Genomic DNA, 17,810 nt, shown 5'->3' with positions numbered 1-17,810 from the left:
TGGTTTCTTTCTAAAATTTGATTGATAGGGTGAGTTGTGGATATCAAATAAATTCTAAGCAACAAATAGATAAATAGATAGTACTCGTGGCCGACACGTGATGTATTTTACTATGGTATGTGTGTATATATTGCGCAACAATATCATCGCATCGATCCATATCGCGTCTATCATGAGCTGGGCATCGAAAGCATTAACCGAACGATGAATGTGATAACATAAAAAATAAATAGAGCTGATGTGGCAATGGTGAGCCACTGAGATGGTGTGAATTGTCGATCGAAATAATAGTATGTGGGTCGTATGTGTTCCAGCAGTCCTGACCATCCGCCGTTGTCGAGTAGCCATGGCACAAGATCATCTTCGACAATATCACCGGTGCTTTCGATGAGCCGTGGCAAATAATCATAATGACCTTGACGCACAATATCAACCGCTAATCCACCCGACACCGTGAATATGGACACAATTTTCGCCCAATTGATGCCACTCTTAAACAGATCCTTTGCCACAGCATTCAATAGATAGGGTGCAGTGTGTGCCTCTTCAAGTTCACCGAATGGTGCCCGTGACAAATGACGCGATATATTCATATACACTCTCGGATGCATTCGTTCCAGTTCTTCGCACATCTGTTTTGTTTTTTGTTTGTTTGGAATGGAAAAACAAAAATTGCGATCAAGATAAAAAATAAATGGAATTGTTCTAGCAAATGAGAATAAATGTTACCGTGTTCAGTGCCGGGAATACTTCGTGCACATCGAACGATGTTGGTGTGTCTAAGAAATAACGCAGCCGTTGCAACACTTTGCGATTCAGAATCCCGGCACGTTTCAACCGAGCTCGCACATATTGACAGCACAAGCATTTGGCCTAAATCGAAAAAAGGGGAAAAAAAACAACACACAAATCACATGAACAATCCATTTGCTATTACCTTTTACGACATTTGATTCTCAGAAGAAGAAAAAATTCAATGGTTTCAGTTCGAAAATGGGCAACGACTACTTTTTATGTTTACTGTTTGATCGTTGTGTGCTTGTGCATTTGACAAACGTATGTAAATGCAATAAAGTTATATATTTTGAACTTCAAAATCCAAACAACACTGTAAAACACACTTGCACACCGTGCTCTGTGTGGTATAACTTGAATTTTTTGTGTGCATTTTGTTTCTCTTTTACTTTATTTATTGTGGTTTGATCCATCCATTAGTTTATGGCGCCGGACCCGATTCCTTTTTTTGTCTTTTCGTTCTTCAGCGTGTGTTTCGTTTTATTTGGTTGTTTTTTTTTTTGCTCTGTGCTCTGCTCTACTGTGCTGTTCGCGTCTCGTGCACGAGATCGATTTGAAATGAAGCGAGAAAAATTCAGGTTGATCGGTTATTGGTGGCGTGCGCGCACATACACTTCTAATCACAAAGCAACCACGACGGAGAGCGAGCGAGAGAGAGAGAGAGCGAGAGCGAGAAAAAGTGTCCAGCCGAATGAATGGCAAACCGAAAAAAGTAAACAAATTAGCGAAAGAGAACAGAATGTAATTCAAATACGCGGTCGTCGTATCTAACGCCAAATATGGTCTATGTATATCGAAAAACCGACACACACACACACAGCCACCGAGTCAGAGATTAAGAAAAAAGAAGAAAAAAAAAAAACATCTAATAAGCTAAATAGAGACACTTATGCCGAACGCGACCTAAACGAACGACCGAACACAAATCGTACAAACAGACGGTGTCTGTCTATTCGCAGATATACAATTCCAAATGTGTACATATAGAAGTAATAATGAACGCGAGAAAAAAATATCTATTTTTTTTTGCCATACAATTATCTTGAAAATTAATCGTTCAACGCAAAATAAAAAGGCAGCAAACGCTAATGCGAGAATAGCAACAAAACCAACGGTAAACATTAATCAGTGAACAAATAATGAAAATAAACACACTCGAAAAAAAAGCAAAGAGAAAAAAAAATCAAAACATTTATATGGAAAAAACAGAGAAAGAGAGTGCAATTGACCGAGCGAGCGAGCGAGCAAAAGGCAAAGTTGATAGACATAATAAGACAGAGTACAGGGGCAAGCATAAAAAAAAATTTAGTTGTTGTTATTGTTGGGCTCGTAAAATGTCAAAAGGGAAGCAAGTTGAATAGTATAATTAAAATAATCTGAATGAGCGCGCGTTCGCGCTCATACTAAGCCCAACTAAATTTCCGAAGAAAAAAATAGCAACAGCTAATGATATGATGAAATGGCTCGAATTGCCGTCAAAAAAGTTCTGGTTCAATCCGTTTGCGGTTTTGTGATCTGATTTGCTCGTATCGCATTTCACGTTCGGCTGCAAACCGATAGCTGATTGATTGATTGACTGACTCTCAATCACTCGAATGTGTGTTGATCTTGGCATAAGTGTGTAAAGAGACAATTTTGCGCGAAAATTGTGTATGTGTGCACTCTTTCTATTGCAATTTCATTCAGCAATACGCGGCAAGCGGTTTGTTGTTGTATTTTGTCAGTTAATTATCCATATTGCACACAATTGAGAATGTCATTCGATATATTCTCTGGATCGTTGCAGCTTTTTTTTTCGTTCGGCTGTTTCGCAATTCGAATGACGGAAAACATAATTCATTATTGAAATGAAATTGCGCTTCTGTACTGGAAATGATACACTTCCACTCCCCACTTCACCATAAAAAAAAACATTAGTCATTCACGCACACTCATTTTCCTCTCTCGCTCTCTCATCATGTACATTTTTAATGCATACAAAACTGATGATTTGAACTGAAAAATTGCCACTTATCGAACCAGTTACACACAACGAACCGAAACAAGACGAAACAGCAACAAAATATCAACGTTAATTTTAAATGTACACACAAATGGAAGCGGAAAAGGAGGTGCGAGAGGGATAGAGAGAGAAAAACGCGAAGAAAGAATTCGATTTACCTGTAAAGTCACTAATTGCTCACGATTGTTTTGAATAAAACTTAAACTTTTCACTTTCTTCCACGGCAACAATAGTTCGTCGGTGGAATCGTAATCGATTGTTTGTTGTGTATCGTCATTGTTTTCGATACTGGGCTCTTGTTCCAGTGGCAGCATGCAAAAAATAAACCCAAAGTAAACAGCAAACAAATTATAGCTATAACATTCGAATATGTCTCAATCGCGCGAATTCAAACTCCAACAATTTGAAATCCAGTTAGTCCAATAATACACACGTACAGAAAGTGACGGAGTTCTATTTTTTTTGCTCACTTTCGGCAGCACCGCGATCGTGCGATTAATTCATTTGCATTGTCAATTCCGACACGGCTCTCCAATCTGTGTGTATTGTGTGTTTGCTCTGTGTCGCCGTCGCCGTCGCCGTCGCCGTTGTCTTTGTCGTCTTTTTGTGTCTTCTTTTCAGTGTCTTCTCTCGATATCTTTTGTTTGTTGCAGCGCGACGTTTGTGTTCTCTCTCTCTCTCTCTCTCGCTCCGCTATATATGCGAGAATTTATTTTGATTCAAATGAGAGACGATTGAAGGCGTGAGCGTGCGCGCGCTACCTTTTTCGCTTTGTCTTTCTAATCTCACACCAGAGTCAGCTAAGTCTGGATCATCAGTTTATCTGTAATTATTATGTCGATTTGCTAGTCAAAACGAAATGATATGAGAGAAGATAAAACTAGTGGAATAACAACGAAATAATGAGTAAAATATTGTCGTCGGCGGCGTTGTCTCTCGAACATGGCGTGTACTTACTCTTTAACGCACACTGAAAAACCATCCACTCGGTCTGTTTATGCGATACACTTTTGTGTGTGGCGACTTTTTTTTTCTTCTTCTTTCGTTCCTTCGCTTTTATTTCTCTGCTTCTTCTTTAAATATTCGACACACGGCACACGGTTGCCAAACAACTGTTTACAGCATACACACGGCACGCAGCTACAACAACAATACAATCATTACAATATTTTATTGTGATTTGTTTTTTTTCCGTCTCTTTCGCCTTTTTTTATGGTGAATATTCCGAAGAAGATTAGACTCGTGACAAATTTTTCGGTTGCTAAAATTTCGTGTACCTCATTTGCGAATGCTTAGAGCACATGCGCTGCTGCCACTGTCGCTGTCACCGTCGCCGCCGACAACGAACTTCGTTTCGAACAAGTCATGATCACGTTTATATGAAAAGCAACAAGAAGCCGGTCTTCATTCAAACGGTCAACCCGAAACAAAATGTGTATATATACAAAAATAACAAAATCACACTCACTGGACTCACTCACTCGCACACATTTTGCTGTGCGTTCGTATGTACAATAAACTCTTTTCCGCATTTCGTAATAGCAGCTCAATGACAATCAGAACGCATCTCTTGCACTTTGGATTCAACTGCCTCCTGCGTTCGCATCACTCAACGATTACTCAACCATTATCACGTTTTTCTGATGATTCGCCATTAAAACGACGACCGCTTTTTTTCTTATGTTTTTTTTTTTCATTTTTTTCTTTCCTTTCTTCATTTTTTCGTTTGATTTTTTTTTGTTGCTCGTTTTGGCGAAGTGCGAGATTACGATGAAACTGAATTAAAACAAGGTGTATGGAAAATGAATGAGCGCTCGGTTTGATCTTAGAAATGGCATTTATTGCTGATTTATCACAATCTGACACAAGTTCACAAAGTTCAATTGATTCGATTTTTGCAGGCGACGTGGATTTTGTTCTACAGTTTCAATTACTCTTTGTTTAACGTTCATTTTGTTTTGATTTTAATTTGTTTTTGTTCGATTTGGTTTGGTTTCATCGCACCCAAATCAAGCACGAAATTAATTGATAACCAAGAAATCGAAGGGTGAAATACAAGATGATGATGCCAAATATACAGCCAAACACCAACGCAGCACATCCCATATACGAGAAATTCGTTTTCTCCGGATTTGTATGCGTCGTTAGACCACCCTGTAAGCACAGAATATAAACGACATGAATGAATGAACAACTAATTAAAGTGTCATTTCATCAAGATAAGAAAAATGAATCGATTGTTATGCAAATAAATCACAATTGATACAAAATGAATAATGAAGCGTAATTTATGCAGAAAAATAAGGTTTGGCCAGAATGAATGGCAAAAGGAAAATAAATGAAATAAATGAATTGAAGGCACAAAATGACTGAACGGAAAAAAATGGAATATAACATTGAACAATTTATTAAGATATTTTTTATTCAACTTGGATTTTAATGTATAAAAAATGAAACGGATCGATGGATAAAGGGAAAGAAAGAGAGAGCTTTGCCTCTCTGTCAGAAAGAGAAAGAGAAGAAGAAAAACAAAAATCATCAAAATTCTAAAATCAGACGAATCCAACGTACCCAACCGCCATTTTCATTTATCCATGTGGCCAGTTCGTCTTCGACAACATCGGCGATGCCTTCAACCAACTTCGGCAGATATTCCGGATGATCTTGCCGCACACAATCAACGGCCAAGCCACCAACAATCGCAAATAACGCCACAACCTGAGCGTAGCAATTACAAATTTACAATGCACACGGAAAAAAATTTAATTAGTTTAAAAACTGTTATTTAAACATAAATTTACGACCGATCAAATCGTTGATTACAGTCATTTGAATGAGGAAAGAAACAATGCCAAGGATAAATGTGTAAAACATAGACGTGATAAAATTATATCAATGAAATATGGTAGCAATGGAACAATTGTAGAAATATGAATTTGAACAAAAATTGAAAAGGACATCAAAAGTCTAATCTGGTTTTCAATGAATGCTTCGTAGGAATTTTTCTTTTGAAAATAAATAGAGTAAAAAAAAGATAAACATTTTCTGAAAAAAAAAACATCATGTCGAATCACGTGATTCAAGTTCTCATTACAATTTATTCTACAGACAATTTACATTACACAAGTGAGAGTGTTTACACAAATTGTTTGACTTGTATGTGATATTGACTTATTTGTTCTGTACTTTACACATTCGCGGTCACAAGGTATTCGTCACAATCACATAAAACATCCATTCACACATGTTTGCAAAATTGTAACGAAAACCATTCATAGATCGGTCGTTTTATTTGCATCAAATCAACAAGTGTTTTTTTTTCTCTCGCAATAGAATACACATAGACACGGATATAATACATACCTTGCCCCATGTAATATCACTACGAAACAGATCGCGGGCCACAGCGCTTAAGATCGCTGGTGCTGTGTCGGCTGTTTGTAAATCACTGCTCGACGGTCGAGTGATTTGTCTTGTGACATTTGTATACAGCGTTGGGTGCATTCGTTCCAATTCTTCGCCAACCTTTTTTGCAACAGAAGAAAAACAAATTGCAAGTTTAGTTTGAATTTCAACTTGTTTGAAGTGAGTTTGAGCTGATTTGTCTGTAATTTTATATCGTTTTTTATGTTAGTTAATGATTGGTTCATTGAATTTTACAGATCAATCAAGAGGGCACACTGCACACGCAACATCATGGTGATGCAGATCAAAATTTTACTTGAACTAAGCTCAAATTCGCTATTTCTAAAACGACCATTGTGACCTTTGAACATTGAACATTGTTCAATAAGAAGTCCAAAGACACGAAGACTCTTTATCACAAAGGTAAGCTTCGCTAGATTATATTGTATTCATTATGAACGGCTCAAATTAGATACAATGAAATCGCTTCATAGAATACAAATCTTGTGAAAAATAAATTGAATTTAATGCATTCCAAAAATACTTACATAGTTCAATGCTGGGAATACTTCGCGTACGATATGTGCCGATGGTGTGCCGATGATGCTTCGAAGTCGTTGCAAGCCTAATTTCTTTGTAAACAAACCGGTTCGTTTCAATCGATTGCGAATGTATTGCCCACATAGACATTTACCCTGTGTTACCAAATCTTGAGTTGGTACCGCTGACGGTAGCTTCCATCCGATCGTGCTGGACAATTTCCGGGTAACAACGTCGCTAACATTGCTAAATCGACGTCGAGCCGACAAAGTATTGACATCGCCCAACAGCGATGACGAATGCAGTGCAACGGGAAAGCTAAATTTTCGTTTATTCTCCACAACGGGTAAGAGATCCATGGTTTTCGTAGCCAGCGCTGGTATTGGCAATTTCAATTTTGACAATGTTCCACCTCCGCCTCCGCTGCCGCTCGAATTTTTGTACGCATTTTCAACAGATAACATTCTGTTGCGTGAATGAAAGGCGACGTAAATTCTGGAAAAGAAAAAAACAATTCGATCATTTCATTTTGAATGACATATTTTGAATAGCTGGGTTAATCACATGCAAATTTCTTCGTTCACGATCCATGCATAAATTGATTTTAAATTTGCCCCGAAAAAATTCGTTGGCGCTTTGTTTTTTCGGAAGAAAGTGCATTACTAATTACACAGTCGAATGCTTCTGAAAATAAAAGTGTGTAAAATATTTGGACATGCGAAAAAGTGGCCAAAAATTCGTGATTCAATTCAATCTAATCCTCACGACAAGTAGCCAAAATGGGCCAACGACTTTCTTGTTGACACAATGCATTTCAATTTCACACTCGACAATTCATTAAATGTCACCCAAATCCGCGTCATCTCTGTAGATACATTGGATTTTTTTTTACGTATTGCGCGCACTTTTTTTCACGATTTCATTTCGGATCGTGAAGAAAACAATGAGTACCGTTTCGTTTTGGGTGGGCGCATTCATATAAAAACCAACAATTATATGTTGCCAGTGGTCAGTTTTGGAATTGATGCGTATCAATTAAGTTTAATCAAAGTGTTTGCGACTGATTTTTGTTTTGTTAAATTAAAATGCGACAGTTCTAATTAAAAAGTGTTGCGATTTGTTTGTATTTTCCTGGAAAATTTTTTAACGAAACAGCGTTGAATGTTCCCGGAAAAATGACAGTTTTAATTTCGATAATTATTTCGGTGATATGGTGTTGTGATCGAATTGGAGCCGATGTTTCACATCTCAAGTCAACGAATCATAATCACTTTCAATCGTTCAATGGATACAATTACAATCCACCATTGCATCAATTGCCAAGTCCAGCGCCAAGTCCTCCGATTACAACCACATTCCGACCCGAAATCATCGTTAATAAAGGTATAGCATGGATTTATTGGATGAAAGAGTGATTCTTTGAAAGAGATTTAAATGGCTTATGCCATTCAATTCAATAGCTAAGTGAATCTTTCAGCTTTGAATACAATGATTGAGTGACATGAGTTTCATGCTTCAAAGAGAACATATCTATGGGTGAGATTGAGAGTAGTGTATGTTTCATTGACTTTGTTACGAAAGAGAAGAGCAAGTTTCTGTCGACTTAAAAATGGTTAAAAGCGAGTATGTTCGTTTTTTGCGGGTCCTCGCGGTTTTTCACGGTTTCCGCGGAACTGATAAGAGATAACAACTTGGTGTCTTCGACAAAGTTGTAGCACTCGAGGTCTTCTATAACATTGCTGAAGTCAGTTATCTCTTATCTCTTATCAGTTCCGCGAAAAGCGCGAAAAATGATAAGAAAAAAAAAGTTCTATATAAAATTTGCTTTTTTATGTGCGCGATTTGCGCGCAACTGATAAGAGATAAGAGATAACTGTCTTCAGCTTAGTTATAGAAGACCTCGAGTACTACAACTTTGCCGAAGACACCATGTTGTTATCTTTTATCAGTTGCGCGAAAACCATGAAGACCGCGGAGGCTAGACGGTACTACAACATACTCTACTTTAACGCCAACAGAATCATCAGAAAACATACTCGCCTTTTCAAAAATATAAATCGAAGAAAAAACATACTCCACTCTCAATCTCACCCATAGATATTCTCTATGCATAGAACCTTTTACGAATTAAGATTATTGAATACACAAAGAGAATCAACAAATTTTGTCATAAATGTCGATTTTCTGTTAAAAGTGCTAACTGAACGTAACTATTTTGAATAATTGAAACATAACATTGTGTTATTTTGGCATGAATTTGTGAAAATTGGCTCAAATCCTTTAGAAGTTCAAAGTTCCAGATTAATAACAAGCATTGAGAATAATAGCAAGGCTTGAAGCGCATTGAGTTAACTCAATTTGCAGTACAAACGAATGATTTTCAAATGTTTCCCCTCTGAATTTTTGTAATATATGCAAATAGTAATTGGTAGTTTGTGTCAATATAATCGAAATGCTTATTGTTCAGCAGAGCCGTCGAATGTGTATCTACCACCACCCACACCGTCAACGGAAACTTCAATTGTGATTCATCCGCCGGATGATCTCGAGGGCGTGTATTTACCTCCATTTCATGAAGAAATTCCACCGCCACAAACGGAACCACCACAAAATTACTTACCACCCGAACCGGTGAGCATTTTGAGGCTTAAATTCCATTTTATCACAACCTCTATCATGGATCTCTCATAAATTGGGGAGAAAATATGCGATTCATCGAAGAAAAAAAAATGGATTTAAATTGTATTTTTGCTGTCGAAATACGGTTCTGTTCTTGTTTTTCCTTTTAATCAAGTGAGAAAAAATGAATTGTTTCTTTGACGAATCGCTTTGTTCGTAGCAAAATTACCTTTTTCTCAAGAAAATTGGATTCCAAAAATCTCTTTTTCTTGTAATGAAAAAAGTTCTGTAGTTTTCTTTCAAATCTCTCAATTTTATTTTTTCTTCCAATTGCTTTTTTCCATGTTTCAGGAGCCCGACTATCAGTATTTGCCACCGCCGCCGGCCGATGAAATTAACGAAGGCTACCAATATTCAAGACCGAAACAACCCAAATATTTGCGAAATTCAAATGTTCTTCTCAACTCCAAACCGGGTGCTCTGCACATATCTGTAAATAATTTGCGATGCCTCGAAGGGAATGGCGGCTATTTCCAAGCAAATATCGTTGTGCAGAGTTTCATTGAAAATCTGCCCATAATCGATTCAGACACAATTGATTCACGCTGCCAATTTCATCTGGTTGGCGTTCAATTGATCTTGAACATTGCATACATTGACTTTCAACGATGCGGAATTGCCCCATGCGGCAGCCGAGAACTTTGTGTCAACTTGAGATTCCCTCAAATCTTCGGAATGAAAGCATTAGATGACAACTTGCTCACATTGAAGTGTAAAATACAGGAGAGAGTGATTAGCAAAACGCACGCATTTCGATTTGGTGTATCACATTCGGGGTGAGTTTTTTTTTTTGCTTGCGAATATTTTTTCGAAATCGGAAGTAAAATCGATTAATTGATTTTTTAAATTTGACATTTTTTCGATGTGGAACTGAACATTTTCATTAATTTCCCCTCAATTTCCTTCGTTTAGACAAGCTCGAAATGCCGTTGTGTTCGCACACGGTGGAGGAAAGCAAAGCCTTCGCACACAGCTCGGATTATATCGTCAATCAGGCAGTGGATTTACAAAAAATTTGGACGCGGGAGGATTTGTTCAATTGGGCGAAGAACTAATGCTTCGTGCTCAAGTGAAAGCTGGCGATGGTAATGACAATTTTTTTATCAAATTTGAATAAAAAAAAATAGTAAAAAAGATCTTTCAAAGGATGGAATCACACGCGTGTTTCGGATGTTACACTACAGAGGCTCGGATCAAATGGCGAAGTGCTGAATTCAGCCACTTTGATCAAATCAAACGGATGCATCAATCCACAAATGAACTCGGTGTGTTCGCTTCCGCCAGTATTTGAGCCACCGCTGGGTTATCGTTTTGGATTTCGTGCCGTCATGTTTCAAGGGATGAAAAGTGGCGATGAAATGATTATGACCGTTCGAGTTTTGGGATGCATGGATCATCATGATTGCCACTTGGTTTGGATTTATTTGAATTTTTTAAGAACATTTTTGTTTGATGCATCGACATGATATGAATTCGAAGTGAATTCATGAATTCGGATTTTTTTTTTCTGAGTCAGATAAAAAAAGTCGGTATTTTCAAACGATCTGATCGAAATAGTTTTTCCTACGAAATTCAACTAGAATTTTTTTCGCATTATATTGAAATAAAATCGAAGGAGGAGAAGAAGAAGTAGAGAAGAATCAGTATAAAATGCAAAAATTCTCAATCAAATCAAACATTTTATGTCTTATACTTATTTCAGGATCCCATAAATTGTGCAGACCATCAGACAACAAACCGGGTTCGGCGACAAGCGGAACGTGATAAGAATGCTGATAAAACACTGGAGCCTTTAGTCGACGTTTCGAATATATCATTTCGAGTCGTGATGCCATCCGATAGACAAACGATCAAATCGTTCAGTCACGAGACAGTCAACAACAGCAACAACAAAGGCGAGATTGCATTCTTCGTCACAGTCGCCGTTGTTAGTTTTTTAATTGTAATTGTTTTAATTATCATTAAGCAACGGGTGCATCGGCAATTTTTTGTATGGGATAAATATTGAATAAGGCTTCCGTGTGTGGAACTGCGCATTGTAGGAATGAAAAAAAAAAATACTTGAACAATTGAATGATTGATTGAAAACATCAAAAAAATGAATATTATACATGAAAAAATGGGAAAAAATCGAAAAAATGGAAAAAAAGTCGTAAATTTTTCGTTCTTAAAGTGTTTTTTTTCTCTTTAAGGAACGAATAGATTTTAAGTCGTTTAAAAAATGCTTTTCTTAGTTTAATGCAGAAAAAACTCGAATAAATCTGCTAAAAAAATCACTTCCCTGTGGATGTCACTTATTGAAAATCGTAAGTCAATCAAGAATCCGTATCATTTTAGTAATCCGTGATGAACTGAAGTCGAGCTGCGTGTGAATATGCCTCTAAGACCCTTTTGCACAATTAATTCATGTCAATATTTGAATTATAGCTCACGTCATTTTCTGCAACAAAACGATGACGTATTATTTGACTTTATAAAGGGTGTTTCAATAGGGATGTCCGAACTTTCTATTTTTCCAATATGGATCAGGGGCATCCAAGCTGTCAAGATATTTGACAGATGTGTTCAGTAAGGTCCAACAAATTAACCATGCAGCGCTATTCGATCAAACAACGAATCGAAATTATTCGAATTTACCATCAAAATTCATGTTCATTTTTTGCTCGAAAATCATCTTCAGCGACGAGGCGCATTTCTGGCTAAATGGTTACTTTAACAAGCAGAATTGTCGCATTTGGGGCGCGGAAAATCCTCGGCACATTCAAGAGGTTGAAATGAAACCGCAAAGTGCACTGTTTGGTGTGCTTTTTGGTCGAGAGGTGTCATTGGCCCGTACTTTTTTGAGAACGAAGATGGACAGCGAGTAAATGTCAATGCCGAGCGATATCAACACATGATTCGTGAATATTTCTGGTCGAGATTGCGTCGGATGAGAACCAGTGGGCTCCTATTCCAACAAGACGGCGCCTCATCACACACAAGTCCACCAACAATCCAGGTTTTGAACGAAAAGTTTGACAAACGCGTAATATCGAAAAATGGTGCTGTGAATTGGCCGCCAAGATCTTGCGATTTAACACCATTAGACTTTCTTTTGGGGTTTTATCAAAGGAAAAGTTTATGCAAATAATCCGTCGACGATTGAGGATTTAAAGGCCAACATTCGTCACGAAATCACCAGTGTTCCAGTCGAAATGTGCCAAAATGTCATCAAAAATTGGGCCGATCGGATGGTGTCACTAAAACGCAGGTGGTCATTTGGATGATATCATTTTCCATTATTAATGTTATGAATAGGGCTACAAATTACATTAAACAACTCGGATATATTCGAATATTTTCTGTGTTTTATTTCATTTTAAAGTTCGGACACTCTTATTGAAACACCCTTTATATGTCTTTGGTTGGCCAAACAATGATGTATTAATATTTGAAGTTTGTTCGGGTTTCAAGTGCAAAATTACGGTAGCACGTTCGCTCGTTTGGCGACAAAATTTGCTTTAACTAACACTGGAAATGACTTCATCTAATCCACGAAGCCGATAAATCTTTAAATAACCCACGATGACGTACATATTTACCAGCGCAAAAAGATGAGAATGGCGCTTTTAATGGAAAATCTATTAGACTCTGTCTGCCATGCATATGCTGCATTTGAGCCAAGTAAATATTTGTGCTCACATGTTCCGCGAACACACCAACTAAAGCCTCACGCCAGTTTTCTTTCTCTCTCTCTGCGCTTCAAATTTGAACTTGCGCCAATTTATAATTGCAGCACACAAAGTCATATCGGTTTTTAATTGATTGACGTATTGATTTGCCTGTTGATTGATCGCCTTTAAAAATAAAGATGCGAAAAAAAACAGACAAAGTTGCGTGTTGAACAATCCATTGAATGTTCTTTTCGGTGCACGAATGGCTGAAGTTGAAATGATGATGACATATTCTTTTTTGTCTTGTGTAGCATGTTCTCTTATGATGCGACGTTAATGTAGGGGTCATGTAAGAAAAGTGTATCGCTTGCACGAGATCACAAAATGTTCAACAGTTGTGGAAATGTGCGTTCTCTCTGTTCATATCCCTCTCTCTCTCTCTCCGCTTGAGGTGAAGATTCGTTTTTTTTTTGTGAATCGACAACTGTCATCAATTAAAATTGCAAATAGTCAGGGGAAAAACACACACAAATACATTTCATTCAGCGAATGTATCGACAAAGTATGTTCGCTTGACACGCAATCTATTTAAACTAATTCTGTGTTGTCGAATTGTTCAACTGATAATGTCTATTTATTTATGCAACACACAGCCAGAGAGAGAGAGAGATATGCAAAGAGATCGACTGTACACGGTATCCACGGTACACGGGTTTCGTGATTCAAAATTCGAATAGTAAATTAACTATATAGTTGTAGTTTTTTCTCTACTATGCATCGGCTTCGGAATCGAGTTGCGAGATCAAAAGCAGCAGTCACGAATGAATTGAAACAATCGAACGGAAGCTATTTTATAATATTAATGTGTAGTTGCTGGAATAGAAAGAATCACTTTTGTACAACTCGTCTACCTGTTTATAGGCCAGAATATGCGATTGAGATTGCGATTTTGGCCGCCTTAGTGCAAATTAGTCGGATGGGAAAATTGGTTAGATTTCATTCGAAATTCGACACGTTTTATGTTTTTAATCGATATTCGGTCGAGATAAGAATTGTTTCGATATTTTCCATCAGGGACGTGTTATCGCAATAACGTGGTACCAAATATAGAATATATAAACGCGAGTAGTTCTGCGTTCATTGTTCATTCCGGAGTTCTTTTTATAGAATGCATTCCATGGAACCAAATCTAAAATCAAAACGTTATTTCAAATCGCTGTCCAAAACAAGCTGCAAAATTGAAATCAAATGGCTTGTGTTGCATTTTATTTGAGCATTTTTTTTTCAGTGCACCTCATTTAAGAGCTCTTAGACTTTGTCGATACATCATGCGTGAGAATGACGTAGATTTTACTTTGTAGCAAAAAAGTATTGATGCGCGATTTTCATACGCTTTTGGATGTGGCAAAAGAATTTTTGCTTGTTTCACTCAAAATGAAATGCGAACCAAACATGTGGAAAATGCAAAGAATGAATCCATTTTGAGTGCTTACTTTAGATGGCTTGACAAATTATGTCTTTATTTCAACGTCGCTGTTGATCTGCCCGATTCTTTTTTTCCATTCATTTATTAATTTAATGAAATTGATCGCATACAAGCTGATTACTTTAAAGTCGTCGGTGCAATACTGAACTCTCACAGCAGCAACAGAAGAAAAAACGAAAGAAAAAAAACAAAGTCAATTAAAATTGCATTGGTCAAATAGCAATGAGAAGAATCCACGTTCATTTAACCGAATCGAATTTGAAATGCGATATGGCTTGATCGCACGCGCGATATTGCAAATGCATTTGCAAACCAAGCGCAACATTTTTTTAAAAGTAAGTTAAGTTTAATAATGCCATCGCAAATAAATTTAAGAGTGAACAAAAGAGACCGCATGCGACTAGTATAGGCAAATAGCCAATAAGGATCATTGGCAACAAGTTTCAATTGTTTAAGTTATTGAGAAAATAGAAGCCATAGTGAGAGACAGAACGAGCGAATCGGTAAATGTTAATTGCCCGGTTAATTGTTATTAATGCTTCACTCTTGGCTATCTCACGTAATGGTCTCGAATGTAACACACGATCGACAGGGCCCAAACCGTTCGCTTCAAGTGTTGCGAATTCAATAAGCGACCGATCGACCGATCAAGCCATTCGTTCGACCGCCTCTTTAATTAAATTTAGAATTTCAATGAGAATCGCAAATACATTCGTTCTCATGTCCAATTATTCCAATGAGAACATAATAACAACAACAACAATCGCGAATGGGAAACAGTTGAGGAATTTTTCGATTATTTCCATATGGCTTCATCATTTACGTTGGAGAGAGTGTGTGTGTGTGTGTACTATGTTTTCCGGTTTATTTAGAACACATTTAATGAGATTGAGAGAATTTAGGTTCCATCAACCGGTATGAACTTGAACACTATTCGTCGATATAGGGGAATTATATTCGAAAAAGCCCGCTTGCGGTTTTAGACCAAAGTCAAAAGAGCCCGAGTGGTAGACAGAGAGTTGGACTGAGAAGCAAAGACAGAGTCGGAGAGAGAGAGAGAGGGAACAAACTTGTTTTGACTCTTCCAAAACAAATTGAAAATAAAAAATGATATTTCATTGCCGAATCTCGACGAACAATCACTTCATCTGTGAATCATAAATCAAGCAACCGAATCAGCAATCAGTGTACAGAATAACAGAGAATTCTTGTTATTTGCACGCCCTTTGTTCGAAGAACGGATTAACACGAAAGATTTGTGGCTCATAGCAGGGACCGTGATAAGAACTCATTGAATAATCCCCGTTCTATGTTGATTAAACTATCATATTTCCGTGAATGATTTAAATCAAAATCGTGATTTGATGGTTGCATTGTTTGAATCGGTGTCTGCTGTAGGTACATACACACACTCACCGAAAAAAAAATGACAATGCTGAAGCTTTTTGAAGCTGATAATTTTATGCAATTCACACCAAACAAAGCGCACGACAATAACAATGATAATGCTTCAAAATGCGTTGTCTCTCGACTCTCGAACACTTTTAATCGAGAATCGAGGGATCAATGAATGTGAGCTCAATTGAGCTGAAGGTGAGGGGTACAATTCGACCTACCTGCAATGCTATAATCACTGTATACTCTTTAACAGCATTTCGTCGGAATGAATGTTGTTGATGCAGTTGTTTTTTATCTTATCTCTTCCTGTGTGTACTTTTATCACCCAATTTCATTCAATATTGCTGGAAATGTGTGGCAAATAATTGTTTCGCCGGGATTTGGCTGATGTAATTCTCTTTCACTTGAGATGGTGAATTTTTTTTTTATAGCGAAGTCTTTTTTCCGCTCTCTTGTCTTTTCTTTTTTCTTTTTTTTTGCACACTTTTTCTGGTTTTTTTTTTCTCTGACAGCCCCTTTACAACCACTGTTTATTTCCAACCAAACGCACTTGAAGCAGAAAAACATACAAAAACATGATTATAAATAACACTGATATGTTGTGGTTGAGAGTTTATTAGATTAAAAAGAAAACAAAAACAATGCAACACCGTGACAAAAGCAACAATAGCAAGAAATTTTAACCGATACCGTCAACCGGTACAATAATTGTCGTTTGGTAATTGGAGCTGATGCAATGTGTTTTGTTCTTTATCGCGGTTGTTGTTGTTCACTCAGTGCAGCATTTGCCGTGATTTTTCACTTGTTTGTACACAACGAGCGCGAGTGCTGTGTGTTCCAAGCCGGGCGGTCATGGGCTGTTTCGGAAAACAAAAATTTTCAGCCTAAACGCTTCAAACGAATCGTGTATACTGAGCTGAACCGTGCTTCGGTATCCGACTCAATGGCAATGCGCCACAAGCACTCTCGCTCGCACTTGTTCACCCCACGATCAAAGCAAACGGAATCGAGCGAAAACAATAAATATAGGTAAACAAAGCCGCAAACAATACATAACTTTTCTAATAATCTGAAACGCAGACTGTTGCTTTTGTTGTTGTTGTTGTTGTTGTTGTTGTTGTTATTGTTGCTGACGTCGTGTTCGGCTCGTGCAATTCAATTGCCGTCGCCGCTGCTGTTGTTACTTCGCGCGCGCGAGAACCCTCTGTACATGTGACAGAGTGGAAGAGAACAAGCGCGCGCAAACAATCAAATCCATAGAGAGAAAAAGAACGCGCCTCGCTTTATTTCGAAATTAACATTCGAAAATGGTCGTCTTGTTGTTGATTCAGTGCCGTTCTATTCGATTTTGGTACTCAACTTGTTCAAACAACGAAGCGGCATCAATGAATGAATATAAAAACAACAAAATTCGCGCATATTGTCATCATATATTGCGCTTCACTAAATTGAGATGGAACAAAACAAAAAACACACACACACACACACATACATTATTGTACACACATCCATGACACAAAAGTCAATAAGGTTATCCCGTAACAAGCCAAAACAATAACATCTCGCCAAACATTATCTTCACATCCGAAATATCCCATTTCGACTCACCAAGCCAATAATGTGGACTACATCAACAACAATCGCAGCTCATTCACTCCATTTTCTGAGTAACCCAGCTCATTGACTTTATTTTTTACACAATGCCGACTCATTTTTTGGCATTGGAATTTTTTAAGGCACAAACTTTAAAGCATTTTTCCAAGAATATTGCGGAATTTTTCCGCTACTTTATACATTTGTCAATGGTTTTAGTGTGATCAGATAAGTTTTTTACGCAGTAAACTGTAAACTG

The 17,810-nt window shown here is 37.5% G+C and overlaps 3 protein-coding genes across 4 annotated transcripts in view; 1 reads left to right on the top strand and 2 right to left on the bottom strand.

The window, feature by feature from the left end:
* Positions 1-53: 53 nt before the first annotated feature.
* LOC129574771 (uncharacterized) lies at positions 54-7,206 on the bottom strand. The gene is made up of 7 exons (XM_055457236.1): positions 6,751-7,206; positions 6,161-6,322; positions 5,369-5,515; positions 4,798-4,951; positions 2,956-3,170; positions 730-873; positions 54-632 (listed from the first exon to the last, which is right to left on the bottom strand). Exons 1-7 carry the CDS (start codon positions 7,204-7,206, stop codon positions 171-173), a joined length of 1,740 nt encoding a protein of 579 aa, XP_055313211.1. The 3' UTR covers positions 54-170.
* Positions 7,134-17,810, bottom strand: part of LOC129574813 (protein muscleblind) — a 233,177-nt gene continuing 222,500 nt past the window's right edge. The window contains exon 11 of the mRNA XM_055457302.1: positions 7,134-7,237. Coding sequence (XP_055313277.1) covers positions 7,236-7,237 — 2 coding nt within the window. The 3' untranslated portion in view covers positions 7,134-7,235. The remainder of the gene's footprint in view (positions 7,238-17,810) is intronic.
* LOC129574815 (uncharacterized) lies at positions 7,788-11,539 on the top strand. 2 transcript variants are annotated; one of them, XM_055457305.1, is made up of 6 exons: positions 7,788-8,125; positions 9,213-9,373; positions 9,713-10,197; positions 10,334-10,506; positions 10,568-10,833; positions 11,124-11,539. In XM_055457305.1, the coding sequence occupies exons 1-6, from the start codon at positions 7,918-7,920 to the stop codon at positions 11,427-11,429; spliced, it is 1,599 nt and encodes a 532-aa protein (XP_055313280.1). In that variant the 5' UTR covers positions 7,788-7,917; the 3' UTR covers positions 11,430-11,539. The 2 variants fall into 2 exon arrangements, with proteins under 2 accessions (XP_055313280.1, XP_055313279.1); XM_055457304.1 differs by having other exon boundaries at positions 9,210-9,373.

The sequence above is a fragment of the Sitodiplosis mosellana genome, unplaced genomic scaffold (genome assembly GCF_009176505.1).
Source record: "Sitodiplosis mosellana isolate CC-2019 unplaced genomic scaffold, AAFC_SMos_1.0 Smas_scaffold_6165, whole genome shotgun sequence".
Lineage (NCBI taxonomy): Eukaryota > Metazoa > Arthropoda > Insecta > Diptera > Cecidomyiidae > Sitodiplosis > Sitodiplosis mosellana.
This window is presented reverse-complemented; position numbering and strand designations above follow the sequence as displayed.